This window comes from Chenopodium quinoa, unplaced genomic scaffold, assembly GCF_001683475.1.
Source record: "Chenopodium quinoa cultivar QQ74 unplaced genomic scaffold, ASM168347v1, whole genome shotgun sequence".
Lineage (NCBI taxonomy): Eukaryota > Viridiplantae > Streptophyta > Magnoliopsida > Caryophyllales > Amaranthaceae > Chenopodium > Chenopodium quinoa.
In genome coordinates, this window is record NW_018744693.1 from 1,687,612 (window position 1) to 1,702,628 (window position 15,017).

Genomic DNA, 15,017 nt, shown 5'->3' on the forward strand with positions numbered 1-15,017 from the left:
ATTTTTCGCATCCATGCCAAACTCATAGTTGTAAAAACATTCATTTAATTACACCTTTAATATAGATTTAAATAATTCAAATTTAAAATTCAATAAACACTAGATCAAATCATATGAAATCACCAAAATAAATAAAATCAAACAATAAGAAAATTGTACAAGATCCACATGTATTAAGCTTTGAATACCATAACATGGCCTCACTCTCATCACACCTTATATGATCATAACTCACAAATACGTAGTATACTATATACTCCAAAAATGTCTATTTATAGAACTTTAGCAACTTTCATTAAATAAACTTTTCAAAAAAAAAAAAAAAAAAAAAAAATAGTATTAGTAGTACTAATCTTGGCGGCAGCTTCTCCAATTTTCTCTCTCCTCTTTTTCTGTTACATGATTGATACGGAAGTAGTACTACTCACTATAAAAAAGCAACAGAAATAAAGCGACGAATTAACACATCCACTTTTTTTAATCGCCGTCTTCTTTTTCACTTTCTCTCTCCTCGAATTTGCCGCAAATTCTGCTGATTTTTTCAAAATTTCATCGCAAATCTCTGTTTGTTGATGCTCATCTAATTACGACGCTTCTCGATTCGTTTTCTTCAGGTTTAATTTTGTTTTCTATTTTTCAATTGATTTTTTTTTAATGTCAACTTGATTTTTGTAATTGATAAATTGCTTGTTCTTCTTTATAATTGCATGTTCAGTGTATTAATGGCGTGACAATTGCCTGTTTTTTATTTAATTATTTATTAATTATTGATTTTATAATGATTATTTGTATTTTTGTGGTTTTGATTAGTCGAATATGACTGTTTTTTATATTGAATTTTAAAGGTTTATTAAATTATTGATTTGATTGGAAATGAAGAGCTGAATTATTCTTGCTCAGTTCGGACTCGTCTGATAGTAGTTGAATTTATTGCGATTGTTTGTTTATATGATCGTGGTAGCTTTATTGTTGTTGAATTATTAATTTAGGAATTTATGACAAAATCAGGTGTGTTCGTACGAGTGTTTCAGTTTTAAAAGGGCTACGTATATCATTTTCCGTATATTACACTACCATAAATTGGTAATTCTAATTAAGTTGTTGTATGTAAATTTGAATTGATTGAATAATTGGGTTATTGATTGTAAAGAAATTTGCTACAACTTCCAGTTGTCTATTTTTGGGGTTGTTCTGTTATATTAATATATTCTGGGGAGAACGGATCTTTTGAAGAGATGGGACATCAGAATGGGTTGCCGTGTTTTGTTTGATAAGGGGATGGGGGGTATATGATTACGTAGGCATTGATGAAAATTATGAGATTTCGTCATTATATTCGTTGAAGAACAGTCAATTTTCATATTTTTGTGATGATTGTTAGTATATTGATAAGAAGTTAAAAGGATGGACTTGATGAGGATACTTTCATTCGTGGCGAATTCAACGAAACTTTGATGGACATATTTGGAGACCTCTTCACCCCAAAAACAAGAAAAAATTTATTGAAAAGAATAAAAAATGTGTTTTTGCTGTTATATTTTAAGCATTTTATGATGTTTTCAACCAGTTGAAGATAATGGTGCCTAATCTCAATTGACATAGTTACTTAATGATGCATGGCAACTAAGTTGTTGACAATTGACAGATTCAGGGTAAGACATGATTTAAAATGGTGAGAGATGTGGCATTAATTTACAAAAACAGTTTTTAGTTTAATTAGTGAGAGTGTAAAGTTATCATCTCTCTATTAGGCTGCGTCATTAAGGGAGCAAAGGTGTTTATGATTTGGTCAGTAGTTTAGCAGCCAATAACATCTTTACATTTGGTATATTTGTAGAGTTTTGAAAGTAGCTGGTTTGTATTTGCATTTTACCAAACGTTCTGATCGATTGTATCTTTTGCTGTTTATCAGATCATTCACGATGGTTGCTTTTGGGAAGAAGTTAAAAGAAAGGCAACTTCAAGAATGGGAAGGGTATGTTACGTTTGTGATTCGAATTTTCGGCTTTTTTTAACATTGCTATACTTTTGTGTTTCTAGTTTTCTAATTCTTGATAAGTATAGCTTGTAGTTTTTGAATCCTACAAAGAAATTACTTTATGTGTTGCAATTTGCTGTCTGATCAGAGTGATATAACACTTCTAAATGGTAAAATAAGAGGCAAGGATAGCCAAGGAATGTAAATACTAACAAGAAATATATTCACTGAATGATTAGTTTTTTTTTTTTTTTGGATGGTGTTGTTGAAGTTAAAACCATTGTTAAATTAACTCTCATGAAAAGATGCAAAAGAAGATTACGACTTTAGTAAAAGTCAGGAACTTATGTTATATATATGTATTAGCTTTTTTTTTCTCCTTAAAAACATGGTATATGTATTAGCTGCAGAATGAGAAAGAGATTTGTGGTATCAGGTATGATATACTTGTGCTGGGGCCGTTAGTGTCATAGTATTTTGCGTCTAACGCCTTCTAAAGGTTTTTGAACTTACCAAGACTGAGATGTTAGGCCGCAAACTATCCGCATTATCCACAAAAGTGGTTCTATGACCGTTACTGCTATCACGACCTTATTCAAGATTTGAAACCATGAGTATTATGATGAATGAAACTTTTGTTCAGGTGTTTTACAGACACAGAGGTGCTACTTTGTGCAACTAAAGTATGGAATCTAATTACAATTTTTATTGCATTTTTCACATCGATTTTATGATGTAGACACACAATGACACAATCAGTGGAAGGTATTTGGTTGCATTACTGATTCTATATGGGCATGATGTTTGACGCCTTATTTTGTTGTCGTGCCAATGTTGATGGTCATTTAGCTACTTCTGTTCTAGTAGATTTTTATCTATTTGAGGGTGTACTATTTGTTTCAGGTATTATATTGACTACAAATTAATGAAGAAGAAAGTCAAGCAATATGCTCAGCATATAAAGAATGGAACATTGGACAAACGACAGGTGTTGAAAGACTTCTCAAGAATGCTAGATATTCAGGTAAGGAAATAATGTTTTTGATTGTTCTTAGATTGATGGTTGAGTTTCAATTTGAACTCCAGTAGTAATATCATCATATACTATGATGTGATGTGTAGATCGAAAAAATTGTCCTTTTCCTTTTGGAACAACAAGGGCTACTCGCTGGGAGGTTGGCCAAGCTTGGTGAGCAGCATAACTCTCCTGATCAACAGTCTGACATAGCAACGATATGTCAATTACGGGAAGCATATAGAGAAGTTGGGCTGGATCTATTAAAGCTTCTTTACTTTGTTGAGATTAATGCTATAGGTCTTCGTAAGATTCTTAAGAAGTTTGATAAACGATTTGGATATAGTTTCACTGATTACTATGTCAAAACACGTGCTAATCATCCTTATTCCCAGCTCCAGCAAGTGTTCAAGCATGTGGTGAGTTTACTAAGTCTGATAAAAACTTTTATGTCAGTCTTCAAATCACACGGGGATCTTAATTTGAGCATTTTTTACTTACATGATTTTTCATTACGAGCAGGGAATAGGAGCAGTAGTGGGAGCTATTACTCGCAATCTTGGAGACCTGCAGGAGCGTCAAGGAAGCTATGCTTCAATTTATGATCAGCCCGCTTTTCCCCTTCAGGTTGCTTTTTAATTTTTGGCTAAATTGAATGCTTCTGCTATTTCAATCTGTTAAGCATTCCTTGCTAATTCACTAAAATGTTATGCAGGATCCTGTAATTGATTCGATTAAATCAGCTGTAGATAGGTTGGGCTACTCAACGAATTTCCTTCACTTCATGGCACAACATGCCCTTATCATGCAGGAGGAGATATTACCAAGTCCAGTTGAGGAGCAAATAGATGACAAAAGATACAATTATATGTCACTTATTTTGAACTTAGCGAACACGTTTTTATATATGATCAATACATATATTATTGTTCCAACTGCCGATGACTACTCCATGAGCCTTGGAGCTGCTGCAACCGTCTGTGGTATTGTTATTGGGGCAATGGCTATTGCACAAGTCTTTTCTTCTGTGTATTTTAGTGCCTGGTCTAACAGATCATACTTCAGACCTCTTGTATTCAGCAGCATCGTTCTTTTTGTGGGAAACGTCATGTATGCAATGGCTTATGATTTCAACTCTATATGGATTCTCTTGATTGGTCGTATTTTCTGTGGGTATGTTGAGATTGTCTCTCTACTTGGATATTACCAGAATAATGGCTTATTCTGCATTTGTTATACGTATTATTGCTTTCTGTGTTGGCAAGTGTCTTTTGTTGGGAACAACGATTTGAATGATTTAGCAAACTTATTTATTTTTCAGATTGGGTTCTGCTAGAGCAGTTAACCGGCGCTACATCAGTGATTGTGTGCCTCTTAAGATTAGAATGCAAGCATCAGCTGGTTTCGTCAGTGCAAGTGCTCTTGGAATGGCATGTGGTCCTGCTCTTGCTGGCTTACTTCAAACAAATTTCAAGCTTTTTAACTGGACCTTCAACCAGGATACTCTGCCTGGTTGGATTATGGCAGTCGCCTGGCTACTCTATTTAGTTTGGCTGTGGATTGCATTTAAAGAACCTGCACACGAGGACGACCATGTGGAACAACAATCTACAACAGGTATGCTTTTTATAGGACTCAGGGACGAATTAGAAAGAAAATCACTATAGACTCTAGAGAATTATGATAATTGGTTTGAATCCTGCAAAATTGTAGTTGCTGATGGGTTGCCTTGAGCTGTGTAGTTTGATGATGCTGAACTAGTGACTAGACATCATTGTTTTTATATGGAAAATATTATGATGCCATTCTTGTTGGTTTCCTTTTCTATATTTGAAACTCCCCTGTTTCATTGACTAGACTTGGCAGTGTGTGAAATTAACATTAAATTCAAATACCAATGAGAACTGTAATGGGAACTCCGTTGCTAAGAGAGCATATATTCTCAATTTTTTTTCTTTAATTTTTTTCACATTATTACTATTCCTTAATTTGGATAAAATAGTAGTTTTCCCTAGCTGAAATAGAACTACGTTGGAGCTATGTATCTGCTGGTTGGTTCTTATGACTGCATTTATATTATTATGATATTGTACTTTTATATTGTTGAGAAAGTTAAAGTATTAAGCAGCCAAGCCATTTCCTTTGACAGAAACAAAGCAGAGTGATGTTATGGAGAGAGGTGTTAAGCAACCTTTGCTTTTGACATCAGAACAGAATGGAGGAAATTCAGAAGAAAAGGTACGGGATGATGATGATAATGGTGATAATGATGCAGATGAGAGTGAAGAAGCTCCTGAAGATTCCCGTGAGCCAGTCACTTCAATTGCAGCTGCTTACAGATTGCTCACACCTTCTATTAAGGTATGCAATCAAATGGTTACCAGAACTTGTATACCTTTGCCATACAGTGTACAGTGTTCAGCTTGGACTGTGTTTTATTTAGTGGAGACAGTTGCTGGAACATGATATTTTCATGGTCCTCATGGATGACTTGACTACTGAATACTGAAATTATGATATGTAACTCACTTTACTTGGTAATTGGTATAATCTTTGATAGTGCTAATGAGCTGATTAATGCAAATTCAGTAGCATATATCAATTTGTCAACATCACATTGCTTTTAGTCCTCCAGGTTTCATGTTTAAATTAAAGGCATTTACAGTTATAATCTGGTTGGGTAGGCCTAGGTCTTTGTGCTGTTAACTAAAGGAAAAGCATTCTGATATTGATTATAAGCTTATAGCTGGGTCAACCGGCTAAAGATGATTAAAATTTTTGTCATCAAGACTAAAAAAAAATAGCAAATACTGGGCCAAAAATCTTTAGAACTTTCTCACTGCAAGTGCTGATGATAGAAATAGAGTTTTGCTTGTGATTTGATTGCTGAGTAGAAATGTGCCTTGAAGTGTATTTCATTCTAAGTTGAAGAAATTTGGTTCTTCGGTTATTATGGTGATGGTCAAACATCCCAGAAGCCTTTTACTGGTAGATATAATGGCTAGATATGTCTTTATATAAGACAGGCATCTGTAACATCTAATATATTTTTTTATTGCACATTTAACATAGAAATATAAGTTACAGTGTTATCTAATGTTCCACCTTCAGGATTCAGGAAGCCATATAGGAACTAGTTAAACACAGTAATATAGGAAGCTTCTGTTTCTGATATGGGGGTTGACAATATCACAATTCACAATTCCTTTTATTTGTTTCTTTTCTGGGTGATCTCTACATTCAGGAAGAAAATAAAGATTTTTTGAGTCCATTTGATTACCTGTTTACCCCTGTTTGTGACCATCATGATTATATGAGAAAACAAATATGAAGGGATGAAATTTCTATTTTAGTTACAGAGTTTTTTTTTATTATAATAATTTATCTCAATCCTTGTTGATTCATTGTTTAAATCTCCATGAAAATATTATTAAGTCTTTGAATTCTGTAGCTCTTTTAAGAAGCATTTTGTGCTTGATTGGTTTCGCCATCATCTCCTTTCGTTACATTCTACTTTCCTAACGAAAGAGATCATGGTAGGACGTTTTCGTCAAGTTTTTGTTATTTTTATATATATATTATATGTTTTCGTAAAAATATTCTAGGATTACATGATCAATGGTAAATTGTCTATTTATATGAATGGGTGGAGTATATAGAAACTGTAACAACAATCATCTGTCTTAAAGTTTTTCTGTTACTGACTTTGCATTTTCCTTTCTGATGTTTTCAGGTCCAATTATTGATTTATTTTATGCTTAAGTATGCAATGGAGATATTACTTTCAGAATCTAGTGTTGTTACGACATACTACTTTAGTTGGTCTACAAGCTCAGTGTCTATTTTCCTTGCCTGCCTTGGACTGACAGTACTTCCCGTGAATATTATTGTTGGGAGCTACATCAGTAACATGTTTCAGGAGAGGTAATTGTTCTTGATTATCCTCATAATTTGGTATAAAAATATGATGTCTTCCAATGGGAGCACATAAAATTTAGTGTGTTCAAGCTGTCAAATTTTGTTGCCCAAGGAGGATTTAAAAGAGTGGATAAAATTGAGATTAATAAATAAAGTCACCACTTCAACTGGCAGCTTTTCTTAGGTGTTCCTTTGTATCGCAAATTGTTCAATAGCTTAAAAAGATTTTTCTATTAGCACATTGACTTTAAATTAAAATTACCTTTTAAAGGAAGTTAAGATCGAAAGAAGTTTGGAGCAAGTTAGCTGTCTTATTGATAAGCTATTCCTGTTTGCCAGTAGTAGCTGATTTTTTTTTTTATATTTTGACACTTGTATCTGGTTGCAGGCAAATTTTATTGGCGTCTGAGATTATGGTTTGCATTGGCATCGTGCTAAGCTTCAACTTAATAATTCCGTATACTGTGCCCCAATATGTCTGTTCAGGCTTGATCATGTTTGTCTCTGCTGAAGTTCTTGAGGGTAAGGTTTCTTATTACTACATATATCCATACAGTAAACTGTAATTTCAATTAGTTTCCTGAATTTTAAGTTTACTGTACTGGAACGGAGAGTTGGCATAACTGACCAGCATCCATGTGGAACCTTATAGATTTAGGAGGGATCTAATAAAGCAAACAGCCAAGGGATTACTGCTATATATGTCACATTTTTTTTTTTTTTTTTTTTTTTTTTTTTGTTCCTGAACCCTGAGAGTAGTCTATTTTGTGATTTAATGGTTTGGTAGTATTAACATTTTCTCTCCTGATATAATTTGTCTTTTGTTTAAGGAAATTAGGAGGGTATTGTATGCTTGATGTTGAGCTATGAGATGCATGTAGGATTTTAACTGAACAAGGAGAGTTAACCTTGGTAAATGATACTCCTACTAATGAACGCACAATAATCTGCATGTAGCTTAAAATTATACGATTTTAAACAAATTTATTTTGTTAGACCTTAGGCATCAGTATATTCGGTCAGCTTGATATGCCTTAGAATGAACAGCTGTAAATATTTCATAAACTAGTACGAAGTACTCCGTAGTAGATTAGATAGTCATTTTCTGATAAATTGGAAGCATATTGCAAAATCATTTGGCAGTCATTAAAAGTTGTCTTTTTGTGAAATTTTTATGGTGGTAGAGACAGCCTTAACTTTGGCTTAAATGGAGAATTGGGGACCTCTCATATTAATGCTGACTGCTTTTAATTTCCTAAAATGTTGAAATACAAGCTTCATTTTACAATTGGCATTATTTGGTTACTAATCATTCCCTGTTGTTCTTGTTAATTACCACTTAGAAACAGGATTTAGTCATCTAGACTTTAAGAATTTGTATAGCTTTTTATTGATTAAGATGTATCCTCTCTTGTTGCTTAATTTTTGCAAGTCTTTTATACTGGACGGAGGTAGAATAACCTGATAAGTTAATATTTTGATGAATCATTGCAAGCTCTTTCTCCCTAACAATTGCTTTTATCTGCCTTTATTTTTGATTTAATTATATTTATAAACTTTCATGGCTTTTCTCTTGAAACTCAATAAACTTTGGATCTTTAGGGGTCAACCTGTCACTCCTCTCTCGGGTTATGTCATCAAGACTCTCACGTGGAACATACAATGGTGGATTATTATCAACGGAAGCTGGAACTCTGGCAAGAGTGGTTGCCGATGGCACAATCACCCTGATCGGGCTCTTGGGTCAAAGTACTCTATTGAATTTGACTCTTCTTCCTTCTTTATTCATCTGCATTGGCTGCATAGTTGCTACTTGCTACACCTACAACTCCCTGTACTGATCGGTCTTTTCAGTAGCACTAGATTATTACAGTCCTAAGCATCTTCTGCATCTGTTCCTAACTCTCAAATTTTTTGGTGGTATTTAAAATTTTGATTTTTCTCAGTTCTTGCTGTATATTGTAGGGCAAGATAGGCCTATTTGTTAGTTTGCCCTCAATTAGCTAAATACTTGAGGTGGTTTGCTGTGGGCAGTAATAATGTTTGTAATTCGCCACTTTCTGCATGATTTCTGTGCAGCTTTTTTGAAATTTAATTACATGAAATTTTCCAATATTTGATAACAGTGATGAGTACTTAATAGTACCGTGGGAAATTGGGGTGAATACGCATATTCTTGATAACTCGTACATGTGTAAATCGTGCAAGTTTCCAATACTTGAAATGTGATGTTAGTTATGTAGCACAGAATCAATGTATTGATTTATTTTAAAATCAATTGTTTGTACGAAATTGGGGAAGAACAGTCTTTTTGAGGCTGTACACTTCATGTTCTGTTTAGTGGTTAATCTAGAACTCTATTGTCCTCTGTCTCGACAGCTTAGTGATAAATATGGGCCTGATGGTTGAAACCAGTGCTAGTTTAGTAGAAAAGCATTTGTGTGTACTCGTGGTTGTCTAGCAAATGTACTCGAAGTACCTATTTTTTTTTAGTGTCGAACGTATATTGATGCAACTATTTTGTAACAGAGGTAAAACTACGTATATTTTATTACTCCCAAAAACAAATAAAATGACGCAATCAGAAAGGGAAAATAAATGTGTTATTCCCGATAACAAATGAGGCAATAAAAAAGGGAAGAAAATTCTATCATACGCTCAAAACTTTACACTTTCTCTTTCAATAGAAAGCTAACTTTAGTTTGGTTCATAACACACATAAATATTGTCTCACAATTAAATTGTTTCTTTTGTTTATAGTTTGGTATATTTTATAATGCACGTTAATTTGATTTTTTTTTTTTTTTTTTTTTATAATTTGATTTGAGTGGTGTTGATTTACTAGAAAATTTCAATCAAAAAAATTTATTTGAATTGGTTGGAATCGAGTTATGAAGAGTTGATCCAAATTTAGGTACAGTTTTGGCATAATTCATAAATGAGTAATAAAGTTAGTTGGGGTTATCCACTCCATGAGAGTTTCTTGACATGCCTATTTGTAACGCCAGCAACTATAAAATTTGTGAATATCGTGCTCATATACATCCATTTCCAACAATTAATTCACCAAAATTCATCACAATTAATAACATATAAATATACCTAATTTGGCAGCAAAATTATAAAAACTGACTTTAAGCATATTACAGTATGTATAACATATTAACATTTCCATATTTGTGGCCAATAACTCATATTTAGTTATGCCCTTTGTGTCATTGTGTGATCGAATATAATCATTTGTGATGACTCTAGAGGAGGCAAAGAAAAGACTAAAGAAGAAAGAAAATGTTAGATTGATCAAAGATGACAATGATATAGATGGTTTTCTTCACCCTTGTTTTTGGGTTGGATATAAATACAAACCTCGGGTTAGACATCCTATTCAAGAGAGATCTCACGTTCATTCATGAGGAACAAGTTTTAAACGTTGAACAACTCAAATAGGTCGATAGATTATCTAAACATGATAAGAAATGATGTCTTTTCAAAATAGATTTTTGACCTTCATTAACTAACTGATTAAGTAGTCAATTATTGAATCTATATAGCATATATTTATCGCTGAAAGATATTTACATACTCTGTCATTATTTTTCATCTCATTACATGATCAATTTCTCTTACCACTGCGTCAGTTATTCATGGTGTTAGATGTTAATGTTGCTTGAAAACAAAATAGAGATTTACTTCTAAATCTATCTCTTATGTTGCAACATAAAGTTAACCCAATTTAAGTACACTGCAAAATTTGTACTTTCTCAGTGTCAAATACTTGAGTAGTAAAATATTTATTATAGATACCTTGTACTCAAACCTAAACTACCAAGTACAAACTTAACAATTAATGTCTCCAAAATTAGTTGCAACAATCAATTTTAATCCACCACCTAAGCATTAAGCATTGCTCTTTCTCTCTCTCCTATCAACCTCTAAAATTGTGACTCTTTGAGAGGGACAAAAAGAGAGAGGGGGTGTGTATGTTTGTTCAAATATTTTGCTAATTCTACTCTCTCTATCTCACCTCCCCCCCCCAAGAAAAAAAAAAAAAAAAAACCTTGAAATTCGATCGGTATCCATATACTCCACGTTGTGTAAGTTGTCACACTTACTAAAAATATTTTATATATTCACGCATAAATATGTTGTGAATTTTTTTCTAAATTACAAGTGTTATAATATAGTTTCGAAATATTTGCCTTAAATTTTTGGGAGGGTTTTACAAACTTTGGTATATATATTTATATATATTTTGTATCATCTTTGTAGTGGGGTAGTATTTTTAGGCGTCCAAATTGATCGTTAATTAGTTACTATATTTGGACTGTCTAGTTATATTTTATTCATAGTGTATTCTTCTCGTAGTATATAATAAGTTCAGTTATTAGTCATGCAATTTAAGTAATATACACTAAAAACTTCTAATTCTTGTTAGTTGATTTCGAGTGTTACTATTATAGATAAAGTTGCTTGAAAAGATTTTAACAAAAATGAGTAAGTCAGTTGGAAGGCTAATTGGGTGGTGGAGAGTGTTGGTTGCTGCTTCTTTCTTCTTTCATGGCCTTTCTTCTTCTGATAAAGGTAATTTTTATTCTTTTTCTCCTAATTAACTAGCTTTTTGAATGTACATGCATGCACGTTATAGTCTGTTTATTCTCTCTGTTTCTATATAAGATAATCCCCGTCAATTTAGGAACTAACTGTAAAGATGAAGTAGTAAACTAATTCTCTAATTAATAATAAGGGTTTCACTTTAGTTGAAGTGTTAAAGGAGCTTAATATAATTAAAGTACGTGCTTATTGACTTATCTTATTTTTTAATTTTTTAATTTTAATAATGTGGATTAGGTCAATTAGGAAGATTATACTCCACAAATTGAACTTTACTCTTTTTTTTTCCTTTTTCTTAACAAGATCAAGATTTACCATTTATATTGGGAAATTCTAAATATTACCCGTTTATCTTTTCTACTTGTACATAGAGTACATTAGTACACAAAATCAATTTTTTTTACATTGTATTAAGTTTTATTAATACATATATTGAGTACAAAGTAATAAAAAGTTAGTCTAACACACGAAGCTATACAGATTTAATTGAGATTTGAACCTTAGATTCCATATATGGATGACCAAACTTAAATTGTAAAACACAATAATACTCTACTATAAGTATTAGTACAGTCTTGAAGGTTGCCTTAATGCTCCTCTCTCCCATTTGCACGAGTATGACCTATAAACAAGCGTACACCATTTAAAATTTAGTTGACATTGCAACTTTTTTTGAAACATATTGTCTTTTATAATGAAGAACTCAACCACTTTACATAAGTATACTAGCCTTTTAATTTGTAATTAGTGTAGCCAAAAGCAGTTAGAAGATTTAGAACGACTTTAGTAAGGTTCTTTGCATAATGTAAAACTAGTAATAGCATTAAATGATATCCAAGCTTTTCAAAGGAATCATGTTACCTTTTTTTTATTTTTATTTTATATTTTTTTTATAGCAAGAGGCAGAATTAGTCTAATTCATTATACATGTACATATAAATATAAAATGGTGTAATCATGTAACGCTAAACATTATGAACCCAAATGCAACATCTTATTGACATTTTAAATTTTTTTGGACGTGATTTTGGTGGCAGCTCCCAACTATAGCTTTGTCCATAATGCAACAACAGCACCAACAACCTCCTATTACGACTACATAATTGTTGGGGGCGGGACGGCCGGGTGTCCCTTAGCTGCAACGTTATCTCATAACGCGACCGTGTTACTCCTAGAGCGAGGGGGCTCACCGTATGGAAACTCGAACATAACCCTACTCTCCTCATTTGGGTCCGCCCTCTCGGACCTCTCCCCAACTTCCCCGTCCCAACGATTTATATCTGAGGACGGGGTTATTAATGCAAGGGCCCGTGTCCTAGGGGGCGGGTCCTGCCTCAATGCCGGGTTCTACACCCGTGCAGGACCCGGCTATGTACGAGACGTGGGGTGGGACTCACGTCTTGTAAACGAGTCGTACCACTGGGTTGAGGACGTGGTGGCGTTTGAGCCCCCAATGAGGGAATGGCAAACAGCCGTTAGGGATGGTCTACTACAAGCTGGAATAGTCCCTAATAATGGGTTCACTTATGATCATATTAATGGGACTAAAGTTGGTGGGACCATCTTTGATAGAGATGGTAATAGGCATACTGCGGCTAATTTGTTGGGCTATGCCAATCCCCAAGGAATTAATGTGCTCTTACATGCTACTGTCCACAAGATCTTGTTTAAAACAAAAGGTACGAAATATAATGTCATTTTTTTTCACGCTTGTCAATGTGCTAATTTAAGAACATAGTTATTTATTTTTAGTATGTAATTCCTAAATGTATTTTCTCGACAAAATATTTTAACGATGGATGGATAGGGGTGGCGAGGCCACAAGCCCACGGGGTGCGATTTGTGGATGCACAAGGGGTACGACACACGGCCTACTTAAAGTCCGGGTCTAAAAGTGAAGTTATAATTTCAGCTGGAGCATTAGGAAGTCCACAATTGCTAATGCTTAGTGGAGTTGGCCCAGCAGATCATCTTAAGTCCTACAATATTAGCCTAGTTTTGGATCAGCCCATGGTTGGGCAGGGTATGAGAGACAATCCAATGAATGCAATTTACATCCCTTCTCCTCTTCCTGTGGAGGTCTCCCTCATCCAAGTCGTTGGCATCACCCCCTTTGGCAGCTACATTGAGGCTGCTAGCGGCGAGAACTTTGGTGGCAGCAACACCCATCCTAGAGACTTTGGCATGCTCTCTCCAAAGGTACGCGATATATTCTATATCTAAATACAAAAACTAATCAAGTTTTACCTAACATTGTTATTATGACGTGTTACATTTTACAGATTGGTCAACTATCAGTAGTACCACCAAAGCAAAGAACCCCAGAGGCATTAGCCGAGGCCATAGAGCAAATGTCCAACCTACCAGACATAGCCTTCCAAGGCGGGTTCATACTCGAAAAAATAATGGGTCCAATATCAACAGGTCACCTCGAGCTTCAAAGTCTCAACCCAAACGACAACCCATCAGTAACCTTCAACTACTTCCAAGAACCCGAGGACCTACAAAGGTGTGTGCAAGGGCTCCAAACCATTGAAAAAGTAATAGAATCTCAACCATTTTCTAAGTTCAAGTATCAAGGTATATCAGTTCATACACTCCTCAATATGACTGCTAGCACCCCTGTAAACTTGCTGCCTCACCACGCCAACGTATCAACCTCGCTCGAGCAGTTCTGCAAGGACACAGTCATGACTATCTGGCATTACCATGGAGGTTGTCTGGTTGGAAGAGTAGTGGATTCGGATTATAAGGTTATCGGAATTGATTCATTACGAGTGATTGATGGATCAACCTTTTATTACTCCCCTGGGACTAATCCTCAGGCTACTGTTATGATGCTTGGAAGGTAATTTAATATTAATTCACTAATTACATACAAATAATATCATCATGTTATTAAGAGTAGTATACTAATGATATGTTAACATTGCAGGTACATGGGAGTAAGGATATTAAGAGACAGATTAGAGAGCCAAGGGAAAAAATGAGCTTGACAATCATTAATAAAGATCAATGATCATGGATGATTATTACAAGATGATGCAGTTTTATTTTCTTTTAAAAAAAAAATCCCAATTTGTTGTTCTCAAAACAAATTTTGAGATCTTAAATTGTTACTGTAATAATTGTATCACATTTTCTCTTATTCTTGGAAAAGTATCATATCTATGCTATAAAATTTGTAATATTTAGCATTATCAGCAACTTCCAACTTTGTTCAATCTAATGAGAATACGAAGTATCTAATTTAATTCTAACATTAAAAATATTTTAAAGCACACAATCTTTCTCTTGCTAGAACTCTTCTAACTCAAAGCCAAAGAGACATGTACCAATAGTTTCTAAATTTCCTGTAAATAATGAAAATACAAGTAACCCCTGACAAATCTAATAACACCCTACAAGTAACCCCTGCCGCACCACGTGGCTAACCGCATACAAAAATTTGTACTTTAAAAAATAATTTAAAGTTCAAATAATAAAATTCAAAAA

At 33.9% G+C, this 15,017-nt stretch overlaps 2 protein-coding genes across 2 annotated transcripts; both read left to right on the plus strand.

The window, feature by feature from the left end:
- Positions 1-328: 328 nt before the first annotated feature.
- Positions 329-9,036, plus strand: LOC110702513 (SPX domain-containing membrane protein At4g22990-like). Its single transcript, XM_021880233.1, has 11 exons — positions 329-614; positions 1,913-1,975; positions 2,882-3,002; positions 3,101-3,412; positions 3,516-3,620; positions 3,709-4,166; positions 4,315-4,610; positions 5,143-5,354; positions 6,727-6,917; positions 7,300-7,433; positions 8,514-9,036. The coding sequence occupies exons 2-11, from the start codon at positions 1,923-1,925 to the stop codon at positions 8,750-8,752; spliced, it is 2,121 nt and encodes a 706-aa protein (XP_021735925.1). The 5' UTR covers positions 329-614; positions 1,913-1,922; the 3' UTR covers positions 8,753-9,036.
- Positions 9,037-10,658: 1,622 nt separating this feature from the next.
- On the plus strand, positions 10,659-14,768 carry LOC110702514 (protein HOTHEAD-like). Its single transcript, XM_021880235.1, has 6 exons — positions 10,659-11,005; positions 11,372-11,492; positions 12,560-13,201; positions 13,330-13,721; positions 13,805-14,370; positions 14,458-14,768. Exons 2-6 carry the CDS (start codon positions 11,402-11,404, stop codon positions 14,510-14,512), a joined length of 1,746 nt encoding a protein of 581 aa, XP_021735927.1. The 5' UTR covers positions 10,659-11,005; positions 11,372-11,401; the 3' UTR covers positions 14,513-14,768.
- The last annotated feature ends 249 nt before the right edge of the window (positions 14,769-15,017 follow it).